Source organism: Gavia stellata, chromosome 16, assembly GCF_030936135.1.
Source record: "Gavia stellata isolate bGavSte3 chromosome 16, bGavSte3.hap2, whole genome shotgun sequence".
Taxonomy (NCBI): domain Eukaryota; kingdom Metazoa; phylum Chordata; class Aves; order Gaviiformes; family Gaviidae; genus Gavia; species Gavia stellata.
In genome coordinates this window covers 3,499,872-3,520,729 of record NC_082609.1, presented here as the reverse complement: position 1 = coordinate 3,520,729, position 20,858 = coordinate 3,499,872, and the positions used below count along the sequence as shown (strand labels likewise).

The 20,858-nt window shown below is 43.9% G+C and overlaps 1 protein-coding gene across 1 annotated transcript; it reads left to right on the top strand.

Moving 5' to 3' along the window:
- The first annotated feature begins 10,122 nt into the window (after positions 1-10,122).
- On the top strand, positions 10,123-19,940 carry SKP1 (S-phase kinase associated protein 1). The gene is made up of 6 exons (XM_059825379.1): positions 10,123-10,167; positions 12,933-13,029; positions 15,568-15,641; positions 16,894-17,037; positions 17,728-17,868; positions 18,656-19,940. Exons 2-6 carry the CDS (start codon positions 12,933-12,935, stop codon positions 18,689-18,691), a joined length of 492 nt encoding a protein of 163 aa, XP_059681362.1. The 5' UTR covers positions 10,123-10,167; the 3' UTR covers positions 18,692-19,940.
- The last annotated feature ends 918 nt before the right edge of the window (positions 19,941-20,858 follow it).

Here is a 20,858-nt window from a genome sequence, read left to right as displayed (position 1 = left end):
TACTGGGCATATCTTAAAAAGAGGTACCTGGCTGTTGTTTTAATAGAAGCCTCTTAATATTCATATTGTTTAAGAGACTTTAAATTCCTTGGGCGCAATGTAGGCTGTGCAACAACATAGAGGATTTTTTTGTTAGACTGCTTGCTTCTAAAGGGGAAGTACAGAAATTTTGCAAATGTCCAGCTTACCTGCAGGCCTAGTTCTAGGCGCGCTTTTTGAGGCTTTCTTGCTTTTTTGCTGGAGGACCGCTGTATTTCCTCTCTAATGTGCAAAGAAGGTGCTGCATTTCACCAAGCATTACTTCATCCCTTTTCTGAAAGGCTTGAGCGGTTTCTTTTTTCTTCAGCGAAAATCCAGACTTGTCCTGTAGGTTGGGCTCCGAATGGTTTCGGGAGAGCGCTCAGTCTTCTGCAGTTTGATCTCTTACAGGAAGAAGTGCATACTAAAAATAAGTGCATCTGAAGTGTCTTTTTTTTAGTATATTGGGAACTTTTGCTTTGATCACTATTGAAAAAAAAAATGCTGTAGAGAGTAGTTCACTTTAAATTCCTTTCGCTTGCCATTCTCTGTAAATGTTTTTGTAGATGGAACTTTGTGCCTTAATTGACACCATTCCTTCAAGAGTAATGACTTTGCCCTATTTTCTGTTTTCCCTTTAATTGGTGTGACTCATCTCCTGCTCTGGCGGGGAGCAGTCAGTTAACTTGTTCAGTTTCTGTACACAAATGCAAGCAGTTGTTAGTAAAGTCAGTTGAAAATGTTGAAAGTCACTCCAGTTCTTGCACTTTTCCCCCGTCGTTACGCTGTGACTGGCTGCTTGAAGATTTCATTGAGAATATCGCGTTGTGAACAAAACCATGTTACTTTGGTGGAGATTGGCAACCAGCAGTACTAACCAGCTAAAAGCATGTTTGGAAGATTCAAGAGGAGAAGGAAGACTTCGAGTAGAAGTAATTACTGTCTGATTTATTGGTAGCTGATTGATTAAAGTTCACCTGAGCAAAAGCTGGCTGCAGAGAAATTAGCATAATCGGGGTTTGTACTTGTTTTTGAGATCAGTGGTGACATTTCCTTCTTCACTACAAAGACTGGTAAATTCCGTGAAAGAGGAGTAGCTGGAAGTCCCGTATTGTGGTAGTTAATAGTATTTTTTTAAGCAGGATAGTTAAACCCCGGGGTTAGTGAGGAGGACTGACGCTGGGATTTAGCTTGTCGGACGGCAGTCGTGTATGAAACTTGACGCTTTTCTACAAACCACTCTAAGAACTTTCCCATTTTTATTGTGTTTCTCAGACTTCGGACACAGTCAGTAGAATCCTGTTGTTGTTGGACAGATGGGGGAGGGTTTTGAGCTTTCCATAGTGCGTTTTAATTAAATCACACTTAATGGTGTCCTGACATTTGGCCATGTGTCTGTATATCAGACGGAAGTAAAGAGCCTTCGTTTCTGGTGGCCTGTCCTTCTGAACTCAAGGGGCCATTAAGTCAAAACCAGGAGGTGAAACTACACTCCTACGCAGGAAAATACTCCTAACTTTGTGTCTGAAAGGAAAAATGGGATGGATATGAAGTGTATAGCTTTGCTGCCAGGGTTTTTCCCCTTCATGCTCTTTCTACACCTCTCCTCTGCTTGTTCCCATCCCGTGCTCTGTTGCCTCCTCCCATGACCCCTTCTCTGCCGATGGCCTCCTGGCCAGCCATCCCCGTTCTTCCGGAGAACGGGGCTGGCTGCTGCAGCAGCCCCTGCCCCATCTGTGACTGACGGGGAGCGCTGTGTGTGCCGATGGATGTCTCCAAGGTAAACCAGTGTGTGTCTGTGTCAGCTCGTGCTAGTGTCGGATTGTTTCCAGCTGCTGACATTTGCCTACAGGTTCAGGCTCCCTGCTTCGAACGCTTGGGCAGCGTTAACACCGATTTTGGATCTTCTGACAATACCCTGGGAGGATACTTGACACATGGGCAAGTGAAGACGGACAGAGCTAGTTACCGTATTCTTCCCCGTGCGTCTGGATGATAACAGTAAAGTCTGCCTTGGGAGAAAGGCGGTGAGTGAACGTATTGCTGATGAAAGCGCTGACGTGTCATCTGCCTGTGTTTGTCTGGTTAGTATCAAAAGTCCATCTGGAAATGTTAGTAGAGAAAAGGTTTCTGAGAGTTACTGATGCATGCTAATCCATGCTTCAATGTTCCATGTGAGGGATTTTTTTTTTTTAAGTAGTAAACACTGAAAGTTTCATAAAACAATTGTGTGTGAAGAGCCTGGGACAAAGTCTTTGCTCTAGCAATTTAGAAATTTAGCCTGAATCTTGAAGGCAAAGGATTTCCTCACGTACGATAGAAACCCAAAACTGTTACGCAAGTGCTAGGTTTATTTTGGGCCTTTTTCATAGTTCAATAAACACATCCTTCTGTTTTTTCCCCCCTCGCCCCTTCATTTCCTTAGTAATCCTGGAGCACAGTTCCTGCTATTGGAGAAGCTGTGACCTAGGCAGCAGGAGGGGGCTGGGGGATAAATGCCCTTGTTCATTCCGGAAAAATGGCCTGTAAGAAGAGGCAAGTGTGATCAAATCACAATTTTGAATTTCAAATTAAATGCTGCTCCAAATTCAATTAATTGAAGGTGTGGCTCTACTCTCAGCACTTCCTCGTACACCCGTCACGCGCTCGTTTATCACTTGCTCTTTAACTGCTTCTTGTTTTGTCTGTATGCTGAGCACTTGGGGAAACTCAAGATACGTTTTAGGGGTTTTTGCATAGGTTAAAGCAAAGTTTTACACGAGAGAAGTGGCTTTTTAGTCTTCTGTGTTTTTTGCAACTGCGTGCGTGGTTTACATGAGCTTAGATTCTGGACCACAGTGTCTGTTAAGTCCTGTGGAATGCATAGGGTGCCTTCTGCATGATGCTGCGATCGCTGCTCGGAGTATTAGTTCTCTGCAAGTTCCAGGACAAGGTTGGAAACAGGTAAAGTGTTCAGTAAAAGTTACCCTGGACTGTGTAGAAATCTTTCCGTACCCGTGAATACGCTAAAAAAGCCCTGCAGAGTAAGCATTCATGAGTCAGCCTGCTGTGGTTTTTAAAAAAGTTATTTCGGTACTCTAATTCATTTGGCTGTGCTCCTTTTGGATGACAATAAAGGCAAGCTGCTCTCTTGAGCAAGGGACCAGAGTTCTTCGGCATATATACAGGGAAAAAAGGCTGAAACAACACTTTTGGTTTTAAATTAAGGCATGCTGCATGTTTTAGCCTTTTAAAACCTGTGCTGTGGCTTAAAAACTTTAAGATGGGTTGAACTACAGCTCCTGATCTCTTAATTTACCCTATGGCGAACAGAACTGCTTTTGGATGAAGATGAAACCGATTGCTGCTGGTGTATAAAACATTCATCACTAATAGTACCTAAATATATATACGTAGTTGACCAACATACAAAACCAGGTTGGACGTAACAACTTTACAATAGGAGGGCACTGTAGCACTGGAACAGGTTAACTGGCGAGGCTGCAGAATATCCAGCCTCGGGAGTTTTCAGGACTGGGATAGAAAATGCCACAGCTGAGCTAGCGCTGGTGCTAGGGCTGCTTCGGGGGGAGAGTGAGGACCCTTCCAGCTGACATTGCTGTGTTTAAACCAGGATCTTACTGCATTATGGTACACGAGACTCGGGGTCGGTGGTTATCCCCTTGGCTCCTTCATCAAACTGCTGTGAAGCTGTTAAGGCTTTGGTTGTGGTTTGCAAAACATCAGCTAGAAATAAAGGGAGCGGGGAGAGATTCCAATAACTCAAACCAGCATCGGTCCATTTTTGCTGACCTTGCCAACGGCTGCATGGTGCCACCTTACACCGCCCTGGGAGTAGTGATGGAAGGGGAGCAGCACGATATGGGGTGAGTATCCTGGGTGAAAACTCGTAGGCAGGTGCTTCTGATGAGAAGACTGTCCCTTTTGCAGATACTTGTATCATTGTGTAGGGTTGTGTACATCAAACTAAACCTTTGCTATTTGGTCGTCTTGTTGACTTCCGTATACATCTTCCTCAACAGATTTCCCCCAAATGCAACTGAGGGTTTTTTTGGAGGGGTTGGGGTTTTTCCTGATTTTTATTAAATATATAAACTGTCTTCTGGATTATGCATTTAAAAACCAAGTGCTGAACTCTCAAAGAGGAATGTACTGCTTAAACAGATAATTGCATGATCGATTGGGCTGAAAGGCTTTAGTCTGGCTCCCAACTGCCTTTATTTTATATTATCTATATATATATATATAAAATCTATATTCGAAGCATTTGAAAAAACACTCACCACCACCCTGCCTAATCAGAAAACTTGCTGTGAAAACCCTTTATTTATCGTAGCAGTCAGTGCAAGAGTGGTCAGTGACCACCGCTCTCATCTGCCTCCTTGTTTTATAAAGAAAAAGGGGATGGCCCTGGAGGAGCCGTGCCTGAGAGGATCCCACGGCATTCATTCCACGCTTGACCCACTTTGCAGGCAGCTTCACTCTTTTTCCACCGCTGCATTTGTCCTCGGGGAGGAGGAACACAGCCTGCTGCTGAAGAGGGAACCCCTGCCCAGGAGAGGGGGTGCCGCGGCTCCCTGGGAGCCTGTTTTTTTCTTCTCCCTCTCAAAGAAAGGCGGGTGATGGGTTCTGCGTTGTGTCTGGTCGCGAGTTTATCTAACTAGCTCAGCCATCTCAAAATGGCACTGGACTGTCCCTTTTTCCCTGCAATCCCTTTTAAAAATGCTTTGAATTAGCCTGACTTCTGAAACAGGCTATATTTATTCCCATGGACTTTGAAACCTCAAGGCAACTGCTCTTCATCGTCTGTGGTGTCAGAACCAGCCCAGAACAATCTGCTTTTTGGACTTTGAACAGCTCCCAGGTTGAAGATGTGTGCCGTGCAACCCCTTAAAGCCAACCTAGTTCACTTACTCTCACGCTTGGCTATCAAGGATAGTCACAATTTTATATGTTGCCACTTAAAGTCGTTCTTAAGACCATTTAAAGCAAGTCTACTCTTTCAGTTCAGTTCATGGAACACAGCCTCTCCACGGATGAGCCCCCCGGCGCCACCGCGTGGCTGCGTCCCGCGTGTCCCCGCCGTGACCGGTGTGCCGTGACCGGTGTGCCGTGACCCGGCAGGGCCGGGGAGCTGCTCCCCTGTCGCCGAGGCTCAGATACACACGCTGAATTGCCCCGGTTTTCTGCCACTGTCCGTAATTCGGCAGCCTAACCCGGCTGGAGGCAGGTGACTCTCAGCCGGCAGCACCTTCCTCGGCACGAAGGCGGCCGCAGGGACCACAGGATCTGCGCTTGGCTCCGTCTGCGCACTCCAAGCGGTTTCAAAGGATGCTAGGGCACAAACGGTACAAAAATCGGTCTGTTTTAAGTATGTGGAGGTGGAGTGAGGATGAGGTTAGGAAGCAGATGCTGCAAATATGCTCGAGGTAGGTGTGTTTCTATTTTTAAGCTTTTTTTCCCACCTATCTTTATTCTTCTAAACTATCTTGAATCCCTGTAGTTGCATAAGCGGAATAGGAGCTTTGTTAGAGGAAGAAACGGAAGCTGATTAAAAAAAAAAACAGTTGCTGTCTGCTTGACAGGATTTGGTTATTGAGGTTTATCAGTCTGTCAGCGTTAATTGGATTCTCACCCAACCGGTGGGCTCTGCGACCCACCGTCTTGCGTGGCTGGGGCCCAACTTGGATGAAAAGCGATGCCTTCTTGAGGATGCTCCTGTAATACAAGCCTTGATGAAGTGGAAATGCAATAATTAGCTTTTTCCAGAGTTGTGCTGAGAACAAGAATTTTCCTCTTCTGCTGCGTTGATGCAAGATTGCTGTAAACAACGGTGGCACAGGCTTTTGAGCTCGGCAGTGTCTTTCTACGGTCTATCTCACATGAATAATTCTATTTTCTGGTTTTACACTGATCCAGCCAGTTCAGTATTTTTTTCCCTTGTTGATGTGCCTGTTTGTTTTAAATGTTCTCCATCTTTTGTATTCCTGAAAAAAAAGAGGAGGATTTCTGCTGCAAGTCTCATCCTCCCCTACATGTAGATTAGGTTCTTGTTCAGATTCCATGGTCACACCTCACTTTCCAGCAAATCCTACCTGGCACTCTGCTAGAGCAGCTGTGCTGTCGGGACCCTCCGGCCCCCTATCCCTGTGGTTCGGGGAATCCAGGCTGAGTACTGTGACGTTTACGGTTGGACTCGATGATCTTAAAGGTCTTTTCCAACCTAAATGATTCTATGAGTCTAAGTTTCCCAACTTGTCGAGGGAGCAAAGCAGAGATCTCTCAAGCCTGGTTCTCATTAGGCTTTGACAATCCCACATCACACTTGTGGTATTGAAAAACAATCACTGTGTTATCTCCATAGTCTCTAAATCACCACCAGCAGCAAAAAAACCCCAACAGTTTCTCTGTCAAAGGGGAGGATGTGAGGTGTTTGGCAGGGTGGGAGGCACGGTAATTTTTGCCTGAGAACAACAGCCAGGAAGAGAACCCGAGGTTGTGGAGCAGATGCAGTGCTGTGTCTGGGAGGCTGCTTGCTAACCGATCAGCGTGTTAAAATCCCCTTTCCCCTGCGGCCGTGTCGCTGCGCAGCTGGCTTCGCCCGCAGCCCAGGGATGCTGCAAGTATGTAGGTCAGAGCTCTTCTGCATCTGGTAAGCATTCAATCAAGCTTGCACTGCTCTTGGTTGCTCCAATCTTTTCAGGTATTTGCTTTAGTGTTCAGCTTCTCCCTTCCTCCTCTGGGTTCTCAGTAGTAAGAGGCCCTTAATTGTAATTTATCAATGGCTGATACTTGCTGCAATTATCTTAGCGGCTCAGGGTAGCAATGCTTAGGTTTAGGATTATTTGCATTGCAATGATTACCTACACACGTAACAATTGAAATTGGGACACCCATTTTTTGAATAATCTTGTTCTTTGCCTTGCAGCTTTAGTGAAGGATGGGTCTTTTGTGTTATTAATACTGACTTACTCACAGGACTTTGGTTATCAACGCGGCCGCAGCTGCTTTTCCCCGACAGATAACAGAAAGCATCTGGACTAGCTGGGGAGGTTCATTGTACGATATGTAGGGCACAGCGGGAGCTGGCTGTCGTGCGATTATAGAATATCTATGACAGCCATCTGCCACTTTTTTTTGGGTGTGGGGTGTTTTTGTTGTTTTAACTTTCCCAGACTTCTAATTCAACAGCCAAATTCAAAGTCTACTGTGGACCGAATTTTCTCCTTTAGAAAGCTGTAGGGAGCTGTATCAAGTATAAAGCTCATCAGTAGTATCACTTTGAATTAAATTCATACACAGATCATAATTAAGCATGGAACTTAGCTTTCTGCCTGTCTCTAGATGTTATTAGAGCTCTCTTGTGCAGAGAGGAAACACCATCCCCCCCTCTGCTGAGCCTGATTTGCAGTCTGCAGCTTGTGCTCGCCGATCATGAGCCAAATCAGAAACCTTCATCTTTGGCAACATCGGGAAAGGGGATTTAGGATTTGCAGATATGTTTTCCACAGACCAGGTTCTGTCATTGTCTGATTGTCTAAACCAAGGAGTTTTAATATAAATTAAAAGAACATTTAAGGAAAATAAAGGCAGTCTTGTTTCTTTTTTTAGTGCAGTGAATGGGATTCTCAGCTTGGAGTACGAGATGGAGGGACTGAGGAGGAAAGAGGTAAATATGATGGTACACTCAAAAAGTCACAATAGGCATAGTTTGGAGGCTTCACACATCTATATGTGAGAGATATATTAAAATATGATAATTAGGTCCTAATGAATGGTGAACAAACAGCTTATTTGGTCACTAATACCAGCATCTTTGAGGAACCTCTGTTAGCATCAAAGTCTGCTGTGTAAGCACCGCCTGACATCTTTGGGTGCTCACTCAGCTGTTATGGCAGATTCTACTGAAGCGCATGTTCCAGAAACGTACAGTAATTCAGGCTGGAAGGGGCCACGGAGGGTCCTCTGGACCACACTCTGAATTTAGATCCATCTTCAGAGTCATCTTCAAGTGTGCTGTAACCAATGAGCTTCTCAGCATCCTAAAGCCTGTGAAACAAGATTCCCAAGTCAGGCAGTCACCTCCAACAGTTCTTTGGAATTTACACAGAAACCTCTTTAAGTGATATGACCCGATGTAGAATAGCCTCGCTGCCACCTGAGCTGTAAGAGGTTCTTTCTGCCTGAGAATCTGTATTTGAGTCTTCTGTCTCTTTGGAAAGCCAGCCCTATCCGACAGACTATTTAATATTAAATTTGCGGTCTCACTGGTTACGTCACGCAGGTAGAAAACTAAGGAAAGAAAGAAGACTTGATACTTCTGTGGCTAGGCTGCTGTCCTGGGCTATGGACTCTGAAATGAACAAAGCAAGCTTCTGAACTGATGATTTCTGAATCTCAGGAGAATTTCTTACATTAGAAGATATTTCCTAGAGACTATGACTGTCGTCTGTTCAATAAGGTGTATGGTGCAAGCCTGGAACCCTCTGGGACCCCAAGGAAAGAGAAAGCGGTGACCTGTGCTGTTCTTGTGCTCTGCAGTGCAACGGTGTTGCAGTTACTGGTGTGCTTACAGGTAGCCTGGCTGTGTCTGCACTGAAATGCTGTGAAAACACACTGTGGTTCAAAAAAACATTTTTAATTAACATTTAAAGCAAAGCAAATTGTCATAATCGTGGGTTGTCACTGTGAACTTAAAGGCCACTTTGCCACAGCTGATGCAAAACCGGGTTCTACAGTACAGCATGGAACGAGCGCTGTGTGTGACTGCACAATGCAGTACCCCAGACACCTCATGGTTATTTTGATGGACTCACACCCTAGTCTGCCTTCCTCACTGAGCAAAAACCTGCAGATCTTTTTCTGAAAACCTAATTCCTGTCACTATCTAGCACATACTCTTGACCTTTCAGGAAATGTTACCTGTGCTGGGGTGTACCGCTCAGGTGAGGTGTTGTGCTAATGCAGCGCTGCTTTGGCTGCATTTCCGTGGCTCCTAGTCTGCTCCTCTGGCCTGGTGGCTCCTTGCGCAGCTGGTGCCCGGAGATGCTTTAATGGGCTCTGGCCATGGGCAGAGCTGTAGCTGCCTGAAATTCCGGGTGGGATCCAGGGCAGGTGTTCAGTGATTGCTAGTTAGACCTAAACCCGTTTCTAACACCGTGAACTGTCCTGAGCTGTTGCTTATGTATTTCCACTTGAGGAGAGCAACTTGTTGTTGTAACAATTTGAAATTAGTCAGTTTTTCAGAGTAGTTTTTTAGTTAAAATGTTTTCTGCTGCCTGAGCAGCCACTGAAGATGGCACTTCACTGTCTTTACACGCGAGACACTACCACAAACAGAACCAGCTTTACCCAACTCCCTGCTTTAAGTTCCCCTCGCTGGGTTCTGGCACCAACGGGGCCTTGGGCTTTCTCCCGTGGAAACACCCAACGTGGGCTTTTTGTGACCAGCCTGGGTTACTCCCAGTTACCGTTTTCAAGCACCCACGATGACAGCCGTGCCCGCTGGCCGGTTGTTTCCCGAGGAGGGCACCGGGCCGCCCTCCAGATACCACAGGCCGCGCCGGCACCCTTCGCCAGCACGGGTTGGTTTCCATAGGGACGCCCCGCTCCCCCTGACGGGCGGCGGCACCGGGCCGCACCCAGCGCCCCCCCCTGGCCCGGGTCCCCCCAGCCGCCGCTGCCCCCCCACCCCACACCGGGCCCGGGGCCGACCCGAGGCCGCGGCGGCCCCTCAGGGGCGCGGGGGAGGGGCGCCGCAGCCGTTGGCCCGCGCGAGGCGCCCCCGCCCATTCTGCGGCTCCTGGCGCGGCCGCGCCGCTGCCTGAAAGACCCGACGGCCGCCGGGTCGCCCCCCCGCTTCGTTTCGGCCTCGCTTCCCCCCTCCCCACCCTGCGAAGGGCGGCACGAGTCCGCTTTTTTACCGCCAGCCGCGCTCCGCGCCGTTTGGGAACGAAGGCGGCGTGCTTTGCTCAGGCGTTCGCGGCGGGCAGCCCGGCGGTGGCGAGGCGGCGAGTGGTGGGTCCTTCTCCCCTCCCCCCGCTCCCCTCCCCCGCCCTATAAAGCCGCCGCCGCAGTTGGGCCCCGAGCGCCGCCGCCGCCAGGTCCAGTCAGCGCGGAGCCGGACGCCGCCGCTGCCGCCTCCTCACGGTGAGGCCTGCGAGCTCGGGGGCCGCCCCCCGGTGGCGTGGGGATAGGTGCTCGAGGCGGCGGGGGCCGGGCTGCGGGGCCCGCTCGGTGGGGGAAGTGAGGCCCGGCCTGGCCCCGCCTGGCGCGGGCGGCCGCGGCGGCGAAGCTGCCGGGCGATGGGGGTCTGGAAGGGCCGCTGAGGGGGCGGGCCGAGGTCTGAGCCCTTCCTGGGCAATGCGGGGCTGAAAGGCCCGTGGGCCCCGTTGGCGGAGGTGTGTGGGGGGAGGCGCCGTCTGCGGGGTCTGGTAAATACAGCCGAGGCGCTCCCCCCGCCCCGGGCCGCACGGCACCCGCGGAGCCGGACCCTGCCCCGTGCGGCTGTCAGGCTGCCCCGGGGCACCCCGAGTGTCTCCTGGTAGCGAGGGGAGCTCTGGAGCGGCAGCGCAGGCGGAGCGTCTCAGGTGTGACTGTTAACTACCTGCAGCGCTGCACCCAGTGACACGGAGGAGTGGAGGGGGAAGGAGCGCGCATCCGTCTGGAATGGCTTCGGGAGGCATGGGGTTGCCTGGTAGCGCTGTTTGAGATGGCTGAGCTCTGCGTTTCAGGCTGATACATGCAAATGACTGTTGTAATTCAGGTTTCTCTTTTGACTAGCTCCCAACCTGTTTTGTTGTTGTTGTTGAACAGAGCTTTTAGGACTGGTCTGCTTAGTCACCCAGTTGTGTTGCTATCCAAGGCCTGTCTACTTCCAGAGCTGTATTGCAGTTTGCTAAAAATGACTTTTTTTTTTTCTTCTAGGAGACTGTGCTCTGTGGTATAAAAATAATGACATTTGGATGAAATCCTGATCTGTTATCAATGATAAGGCAGTAGATTAACTTCATTCTACCTCATTCAGACCCTTAATGATAACCTGAAGGTCTTGATAAAAGTGGGTTTGGGTGATACAAGGGTCTCAGTGCAAATATTCTTGCAGGGTCTGGACTCGTTAAGGCAGCATCCCTGTCTTGCTGTCTCTGCTGTGCAGCATTATGTAATCCTAGACACAAGCACGGGAAGGCTGGCAACTGAAGCTGGGTTTGTTCTTGAGTGCTCTCAGACAATCACTGCAAGAACTGCATTAAATCTGAAATGTATGCCTAGATCATCTTTTTTCAGAGCCTTGTTCAAACTACCAACTCAGAACTATGTTTTAATCCAAATTTTATTTTTGTGGATATGTGTGTATATATGTATCTTTGGAACAATCACGACTGTGTCCCTCCAGAACACTCATCTTAATTAGAAGTAGTGCTGTCATATAGGGTTACATGACAGTGTAAACATTAACTAGCTACTCGCTCTGCCAAATGGAAATTAAAGCAATGAGGACTTCAGGCTGGTGTGAGCTGCTTAATAATGTGCTTTGGCTGGCCTCCATTGGACTGGGTTTGTTGCAGTACTGTCAGGCTCAGCCATGCTGATGAGCTACAGGAGGCATTTAAAAAGGGATAATGTAAGTTTGTGGAAAGTGGTCCAGCTAATTCAATTTTGGTAGTGCTACTGTAAGGAACTGGCATGTGTAGCTCTTAAGTTTGGTGGGGGAAGAATGTTTGGAAATTAATTGAAATTAACTTGAAATTCTTTGTTTCTGGAGCTTCTCTTTACAGTGCCTTGCAGGCTGTATTTACAAATACATGCTTTAGAGATATTTAAGCAGGTAACTTGAGGGAAGAAAAAAAATGAAACTTGCAACGTTGTTGCTGCTAAAAAAATATTTTTGAAGGGTGAAGGAACTTATAACATGTCCTATGGCTTTGTTGAGAACTGATTTATAAAACTCATGTGGCCAGGCAGTTATGTTTATCATGTCCTTCAAGTGCAGTGATACCCAAAAAGACTTCATGTGTAGTTTCAGGCAGAAGTTGTAACCTACTAGCTGCTGTATCAAATGCATTACTTCTGGGTTTGAGTTGTTAAATATCTGGGAAGATGCATTCTTGTAAAGTTTGATTATTTTCCTCCTAGTGATGTCTTTGAAGTCTGCTGCTTCTATTGAAGGTCTTACCACAGTTTGTTTGAAAAACTTTGTTAAAATGCATAGTCATCTTAGTATTTCCTAATGCAAACAAAGTGCTGATCTAACTTCCTACTTTGTAAGAGTAGTATTGAGTGCTGAAAGCTGTCCTCGTAGTGGTATATTGCTTTCTAATCTCTTCAGAAAACCAAACCCTTTTCTGAAGGAAAGCCTTTGATCCTGAGTAACCTGGTCTGTTTGACTCTGGAGCAAGCGAGGCTGGACTAAACTCTGCTTAGAGGGGTTCCTTCCCACCTCAATTTTGTGATTCTGTTCCAGAGGCTATCATTTGAAAACTGCTTTTGAGATCTGACTTCATTTGAGAGTCAAACTGAGTAGCGATTGTTTGGATTTGAAGACAAGTAGTGTTTTGGAAGTGTTGTTGAAGGTTAATTCAAGAGAAAGGGAGCTCTACTGTTGCACTGTAAAAAATGTAAGCACTATTGACTAATAAACTTTGTGTATTTTATGCTTTCAAATTAAGAAAAAAGTTCTTTTAAATTGGTGTTAGGTTTCTTTCTATCAATCCTTGCTTCTTAAGCATGAGGATTAAGGAATTTAGGCCTGTTGATTGAAGCAGTGAATAATCTGAGAATGCTTGAAGTGGCACTGGGCTGTCTGCTGTTGATAAGAACCAGTCTCAATAGTAAAGGTGATGTACAGCTTTGAGTCAGCTAAACTTGTAATATTTGCTGAACATTGTGTGGAAATAACTGTCCTTCTCTTCTAGATGCCTTCAATTAAACTGCAGAGTTCAGATGGAGAAATCTTTGAAGTTGATGTTGAAATTGCAAAACAGTCTGTAACTATAAAGACTATGCTGGAAGGTAAGAGTACAAAGCCTTGAGGATCGCTAGCTTGTGCAGAGGTACCAGTGTGTTCAAGGAAGCCTCTTGGACAGAAATTGTGACCAAAGGTGACAAACTGGTGCTGTGCTGAAAAATAATTTGCAGGCCTCTGAAGCAGCATGCTGTCTTATGTCAGAACAGCTGGAACAATTGCTGTTGTAGCTTAAACTGTGTTTTGGGTGGATGTGCTCTTGCAGAAAGCTTAAAGTTCAGTCCTCTCATTAAGAGCACTTACAGGGAGGCTAGTAAAATACAAGCACCCCACTGCCTTGCCTACAGCCTACTTCAGTTTTGTAAAAGTTAAGCAAACAGAACATCTAATGATATTAAAACCTAAGTTTATTTAATCATACAAACCAGTCTTACGATGTAAATATCTTTTAAATAGGGTGGGAGATCATAAACCAATGCAATGACTAAAGAGCTAAAGTGAAATGTATATTGTGTGTTATGGATGCAGTTAAATTATTTGGGATAAATACTTCGTTCTGATCTCCTGCTGACATAAATTTGAAACAAAAGAACTCGTGGCGGGGGAGGGGAAACCTGCCAGATGGCTAGGATACAGAGCAAACTGTGTCTAATCCCTCTAGTGCAAATCCTCATTGTTTACTGGTGGTTTTTTCCAGTTTTTGGGTGTACTCATGGATTAACATAGAAAAAAAATCTTTCTATAGGTGTAGTTAAAATGATGTTCTTGAGTATAAATCTTTGCCTGGTTGTGACACTTTATACATAAGAACAATAAAAATAAGGTTGAAATACTCCAACCATTGAACACTTTCATTCTGTTAGTAAGATGCTGTTGAACATGACTAGCAACATGAGCAGGAAACAGCAATCGGTTGGAATACATTAGGGAGCATAATTCTTCTCAGTTTCCTCATAGAGAAGCTGTGTCACTGCTGGTGTTTAGTGACACTCAGGTGTTGATGAAGGGGAAGTTACATGTGGTAATTGTTGAAAGACAAGCACTATAAAGTAACATCTTACTAATCTGGGTGAGAACCAGTCTCCTAGTACAGATGAAATGCATTTGCAGTTCAGGTGGTTAAGCATCAGTTAATAAACAGTGTTTTGTGTGTCGGGTGCTGCAGCTGGAAGGGGAAGAGCTGAGGGGTGGGGTTGTGTTGAGCATTGTGAGACCACCAATGAAATATCAATTTTCTGGTAACAGATGAAATTGCTGTTTGGAGGTGGTGGGGACAAGTTGAGCAGAGTTGACTAAACTCGAGATACTGCTTGAATTATTTCTCCTTGCCAACCATTTTGGACTGGTCACTTCTTACACTGGTATCTGCCTTCATGTTCAAAGTATGCATTTGAAGTTTCCATTAATTGGTGACATATGCAGTACCCTTTAATGTCAGTATTTTAGTTTCTGAATCTATGAAGTTAGTTATTCCAAACAAAAAGTAGTACTAATTAATATTCCACTAATAATAACAGTAGTTGACTTGCCTAAATACAGAAGTACATGCTATTTTAATTGTGCACACATTTGATCAGGGATGATGGTGTGACAGTCATCTGTTCTTAATTTTTAAGTTCCTTGGTGATGTAGAATTGGCTCATCTGTGCATATAAGTGAAGGTCTGTGTAGTTATTTGATTACATAACTAATTACAAGATGTTAATCTTTGACAGCTAGGGTGTCATCCAACTGTTAGCACTGGTGTAACAGAAAAATGCATATTCTCTAATCAGATAGCTAAAGTGGTATTTGTTCTGTGTATCAAGCCCAAATTTTAATTAAGTTTTTTTCTCTCAATTTTTTGCTTTGATTCCTTAATCATGTCAAGGGTACAAAGTGACAAACTTTATCCAGATCTGTCTTGAGCATGCTGACAAACTTTTAAAACAAGGAGTATCAGAAGCATGCTTTATAAATGCTTTTTTGATTGAAGGATTTGTGCTGCTGGCTTAGCATGCAAACTTCTTCAGCTGGTAAGAGTCGGTACGAGTGCTTCGGAGGCCAGATAACAGGCATCTCTGTAGCTACAGTATTTACTGCTCCTATAGAGGACACAACACTGTCTCTGCTGACCACAGTAGATTTGAGTTCTTATTTATTATTAAATTGAATGGGAGATCTCAGTTGGAACACTTTGGTTTAACTTGTTGATTGAACTCTTGAAAGCGGTAAAAATACGTAAGTATTTATTGCCTGATTCTTCAACATAACCTATTCCCAGAGCACTGAACTAGCAAGTTCTGCTCTAACAAGTAACTGACTGCTTAACTGATGGGTTGTTGATGCCCTCATTTGATGAGGGAGCCTTATTAGTGACTTAGCCTAACCTTGGTATAACCTAGTATGTATAAAATGCAGCCATGGCTCCGCAAAGCTCATCGAAGCTTTCTAAAAGCTTCTGACTTCACCAGTTAGAGATCCTTTGCTACCAATCCATTCAGCCCCAGTGTTGTTAAAATAGTGGAGAATTGGTGAAGTGGCCCAGTTCAGAGAAGAGTAAATGGTTTTGCCTGCCAATTGCTTAGTCATCTTTCCATTTTTAGATTTGGGAATGGATGATGAAGGTGACGATGATCCAGTCCCTCTTCCAAATGTTAATGCAGCTATCTTAAAAAAGGTAAGATGCTGAAAGCGGTAGTGTTGTATGGCAGTAATGAAATGTGAAATTCATGTTGGAGTTGGATATTATGAACTATTGTATTAAAGATACTTTTTCATGTGCTAGCTACAAGCTTAACCAATTTGAGGTGCATGAACACAGGCATCTAGGGTATCTGAGAACTGGGGTGAGACTGGCAGGCAGATAATGGCAAAAGACCTGTGGGGTGACCTGGAACAGCAGCTGGAGGCCAGGCAGGCTTCCTAAGGTGTTGAAGTGGTGGATATCTGTGCACACTCGTATTTCATGGTATTAAACCACTGATTTTAACTGGATTGTGTGAACTGAGGTGGCTGTTCACGAGATCCAAGTGTTAGGAGAAAGGATTAAGGGACAGGCGGTGGTGAGAGTAACTGGCAGTAGCCATGCCTGTGTGGCAGTTACAGTGCTTAAGAGACACTGTGCGCACTCAGTGGTGTTAAATTCAGTCTTAGACCATTATTATTGTTGGGTCAAGAGAGAAAAGCGGAAAAAGTATGTTGCTATCCCCTAAGATACTTCAGAGCAAAAAGTAGAAAGTGTTGTGCCAAAATAAGCACTGGACTGTTTCGGGGTGAATACAGGGTTAGGAATTATTTCCTAGTGGACATACACATAAATAATGTCAGACTTGTGAAGTCTCTCAGGTTGGCAAAATGGAACAGGACTTTACTTGCAGTAGGTCCCTACTCCTTTAATTGTCTGGGTGATGAGATGGTGTGTTTTTTTTAAAGAAGAAAACACCCCCAAAACCAAAAAGCAAGCTTGGGAACATGCAAACTTTTGCCAGGTGAACTTTGTACTCTGGTGAATGTGTCCTGCTGGTAGCTATTAACAGCTTTACGCTCTTCCCCCATGTAGTATTCTGCTTAATAAGAATTATGTTTCTGCAAACAGATTAAACACCGCAAAATGAGGTTTAGGTTTCCTTTGTACAGTCTTATGTGTGTTAGCACAGGGCTTAACAACTTCGTAACACCAGCAGCTGCCTTTTAAGATAGTAAGTAATTAACTAGCTACTGTCTCAGATGGGATTCTTGAAGGCTGTTGTACTTCAGGATTTGGGATCAGTTGTTCTAAGATGAGAATATTGGGTAATGGAGCATGTTCATACAGGATTCTAATATTAATCTAGAGAAAAAGGTGCAGTTCTTCTAAAATGAAGTTGTTATAGTAGGGGCCTAATGGGAGAATAATTTGGCTAAAACTCTAATATCAAAACCATAATTAGGTGATTCAGTGGTGCACCCATCACAAGGATGATCCACCTCCTCCTGAGGATGATGAGAACAAAGAAAAAAGAACAGATGACATCCCTGTGTGGGATCAAGAGTTTCTGAAAGTAGACCAAGGAACGCTTTTTGAACTCATCCTGGTAAGTACGTTCAAGTGGTGTAAAGGCTATGGCTGTGAAGTGCGCTCTATTTGTGTACTTGACAAAGTCTTTATGCTTCTTTAATAACTTCATGGGGGGGTGAGGGGAGGGCAAGTAGTTCTGGCAAACTACTAGCGAAAATTGTTGAGGATGTCAGAATGCTTGTTAATCTAATGCTGGGCATTAGATTAAACTTGCTCATTTATCAATTAATATACTTTTCTGAATATGGGGCCCTACAGCTGTCTTTATTCTTGTGGCTCTTGAGTCTTAGTTGAGGGCTTTCTTACTAGAAATGGAGTTCTGGAGATCTGCATCCAAATGAAAGTCTAGCTTTGACTTCTAAAATTTGTACCTTAAGTGGTACTGTGAGCCAACATTACATGTCCTAGCTAGTTAACAGCACTTCACCACTGAAGATCTTGAATGCTTGCAGGGTTCTGAAAGCCCTTTGTAGAAGGGGGAGCAGGGGTGTGTGGCTTTCATGGTACAAACCACTTTCCATTCTGTTTGGCAAGCAAGTTTTTAGGTACTGTTACTTCAAGGTTCTAGCTAGAAGCTTCTCATAGTGGAGGTGGTCTGTTTGCAGTTACAGTATTCTACAATTTCAGTGTAAGCATAACTTTGGTAGTACATCTACAGAGGCAGAATATTGATACGGAGGCTTTAAATTTGGAAACTCTTCTACAGGCTGCAAATTACTTGGATATCAAAGGTTTGCTTGATGTCACATGCAAGACAGTTGCAAACATGATCAAGGGGAAAACTCCTGAAGAAATTCGCAAGACATTCAATATTAAGAATGACTTCACTGAGGAGGAAGAAGCACAGGTACTTGATCTGGGTTTAATTATAATTTAGCTGGGGTTTTTTGTGCTGAATTATTGTGTGGTGCTTCATAATTTAATGTGTGAGGCAACTGATCTGTTAACAATCCATGTAAACTAATGCATCAGCTCCTCATAATTGGGTTGCTATTGGTGGATGACCTTTCAGTGCCTACAGTGCTTGCAGCCCATTACCTGAAAAGGTCAAAACAAAGCGTATCAACTTCCTAGCTCAAATGTGTGTCTGGTAAGAAGGCATGTAGGATTGTTTGACAGCCTTAGTTTGCTGTTTTGGAGCTGTAGTAAGAATGCTGAAGATGCATTGTTGCGCGTGACTAGAAAGGCAAGATGTTTGGATTCTCGTCTTTAAGTAATGAACTCGCCAATCTTAAACTTGAACAACAAACCAACTGCAAAATGGCAGAGCTGGGAAAGATCAGAACAAGATGCCTTTTTTAAATAAAAAGGCAGTGAATTGTACACTTAGGTTTGTCTTCAGTGCTGTGTCATGGAACAAGCACTTTAGTCTTAAGCTAGTCCGTTTGCTTTACTTGGTGGAAAAAATCCAGTTTCAATCAAATCTAGGCATGAGAAATAAATTTCTTGGTTTATATTGATGAACAGGTCACTTTGGAAGACTGACTTTCTAATTACAAACCCAGCATGAAAAATTAAAGCTGCTTCCAAGTTTATGCCTTCCTGCAATAAGTAATCCTGAATGCTTACTGGAATTTACAGCTAACTTTTAGAAGTTCACTGCAACAAATTAATACCTAATAATGTTCTTTTAGGTACGTAAAGAGAACCAGTGGTGTGAAGAGAAGTGAAGTATTGTGCCTGACACTCGAACACTGTAAGGATTGTTCCAAATACTAGTTGCACTGCTCTGTTCATAATTGTTAATATTAGACAAATGCAGCAGCAAATGAAGTTGTGTTAGCAGGATATTGTTCCCTTTGCATGTGTAGTGTTTTTTTGAGTACAGATTTAAATCTTCTGAGTTTTTACTAGTGTAATTGGATGTCTTTTTACTTTACTCTGCAATGAATAAAACTGAACTAAGTGTGGATTCTGTATAGAAAGTAGCACTTAAGGTTGTCATTTTCATTACACTTCTAAACTGTTCAAGTCCAGTTATAATGCTAAAGATTGACTCCATTGTAAATAAAACCACCTGTGACTTCTTCCTCAAGAAGAACAAAACATTGTATTTACAGGGTATTGATAGCTTCAGAAAGAAAAACAAACTCGAATGTGGAACTAGGGGAGTGGGGAACTAGGTAAAGTAAAAAAAACATACTGATTTCTTCCAAAAACATTGTGGGGCAAATTAGTGTTACTTAAAGCTATGTAACTTTCAAGATGGTTCTTGTCCTGCATTTAAAAAAAAGAAAAATATTTGACCACTTTCTTGTCCTGTTAGTCTTGCCTTATAGTAGACTAGTGAAAGATGTGATCTAGAACTAAGCAAGCTCCTGACAGTTAAATTTGATTACTTCAACCATGTCTTGAAGACCTGCCTCTAGCTGGTAGCAAATGAAAAATGTGTTGCTTTATGCACAGGATGGGTGTGTTTTTATACATGTTACTGTTAAAAGTGGAATCTAGGATTGACCAAAAATGACTGACATTACCAAAGTTAATATTATTGACCTGTGCATGCCATTAGTGGCTTGTTTTTAGGCAAGTTGAAACAATCCTTGTGATGTAGCTCTTTAAAACATGGTTTCATGTGTCTGCAGGAAATCTTATGCCTCTGTATGTGATACTTCAGCTTGTAGAGACTTAATTATTGCATACGAAGCTAATGCAATATCAAGCTTAACTTCTTTGGACAAAGCCACTTGCAACTAGTTAAACAGTAACTGGTTTTCTGATTTTTGTTTTGTTTTTTTACAGTTCCCTTATAGGGAGTAGGGGATGGTTGTGTGGTAGATCTTTGAGGTGTGCTCTTAGCTTGTATTGCATTCCATTCTCTGTATAAACCTTAGAGTAGAATGAACCTTAATAAACATACTTATCTCACTTTAAATATCAGTGTTTCACTTCTGAATTAATAAAGGGCTTTTAAAATTTTGTTTGCAAATGGTTCTAGTTATTTGAAACTAGACAATCTTTCTGTCACTTATTACTGAGTGTACAAATAATAGCACTGAGGCAGTGGTTAATTTAAATAAAACAGATGTGAAGATTTTGTTAAATGACTAATGCAAGCCACTGGTCAGACACAGTGGGCAGCTTTTCAAATTAAGTTGGAAGTTAAATAGCAAGCAGTCCAGATAGCTGGTAAGCAATCAAAAAAAAAAAAAAAAAGCATCTTTCAGATGATTTTTTTTTGGGTGGCTTACCAGCTTTTAGGTAATCTTTGATGTAACCATTAACAAGAACATTCATAACTTGCTCTAGGCAGCATTCAGACCCATGCTTTGGATGCAGTTGCTGCTCACATCTGCTTATTCATGAGGTTCTGGGCCTGCCTTTGTGCTGGTGTACATATTATATGGGTGTATTATAGATATTATATTGTCAGTGGGTGTAAAATACTCCAGTGCCAGACTTGGACATGATGAAGCATTTCCAGCATCCTGTATGGCAAACAATACACCTCAGTTTAAAAAAAAATCTTCTGATGACAATTCTTTCTATGGCTGTGTTTGTAGTTTAATATTCAGCTTATCTGGGATTCTTACAAGAAATAAATCCATCTGTGTGTGAAGTTAGTGTTCTGGGACACACTAGTTCATCCTTGGAGTGCTGCGTTGCTAATGTAGAAGGCTATATGGTGATTGTGTTCAACGGTAGAAGCCTATATAAATTCCTTTAGGTGCTCGTCATCAGACTAGGATCCCTGTTTGTTAGCAGCCACTGCCTCACATGACGCCTCACTATGCTGTAGGGTGAGGAAGAGACAAAGACAGTTTGTCTTCCTCATTACCTTGCTTCTACTTTGGTTGCTGTACCTGCATAAGACACAGCTGTGACCCTGTGGTAAGA

Bases quoted from the DNA above. Each gene is read 5' to 3' on its own strand.
- SKP1 (XM_059825379.1), top strand. From the start codon at position 12,933: ATGCCTTCAATTAAACTGCAGAGTTCAGATGGAGAAATCTTTGAAGTT. The intron at 13,030-15,567 runs GTAAGAGTACAA...TTCCATTTTTAG, and splicing joins TATAAAGACTATGCTGGAAG to ATTTGGGAATGGATGATGAA. The intron at 17,869-18,655 runs GTACTTGATCTG...ATGTTCTTTTAG, and splicing joins CTGAGGAGGAAGAAGCACAG to GTACGTAAAGAGAACCAGTG.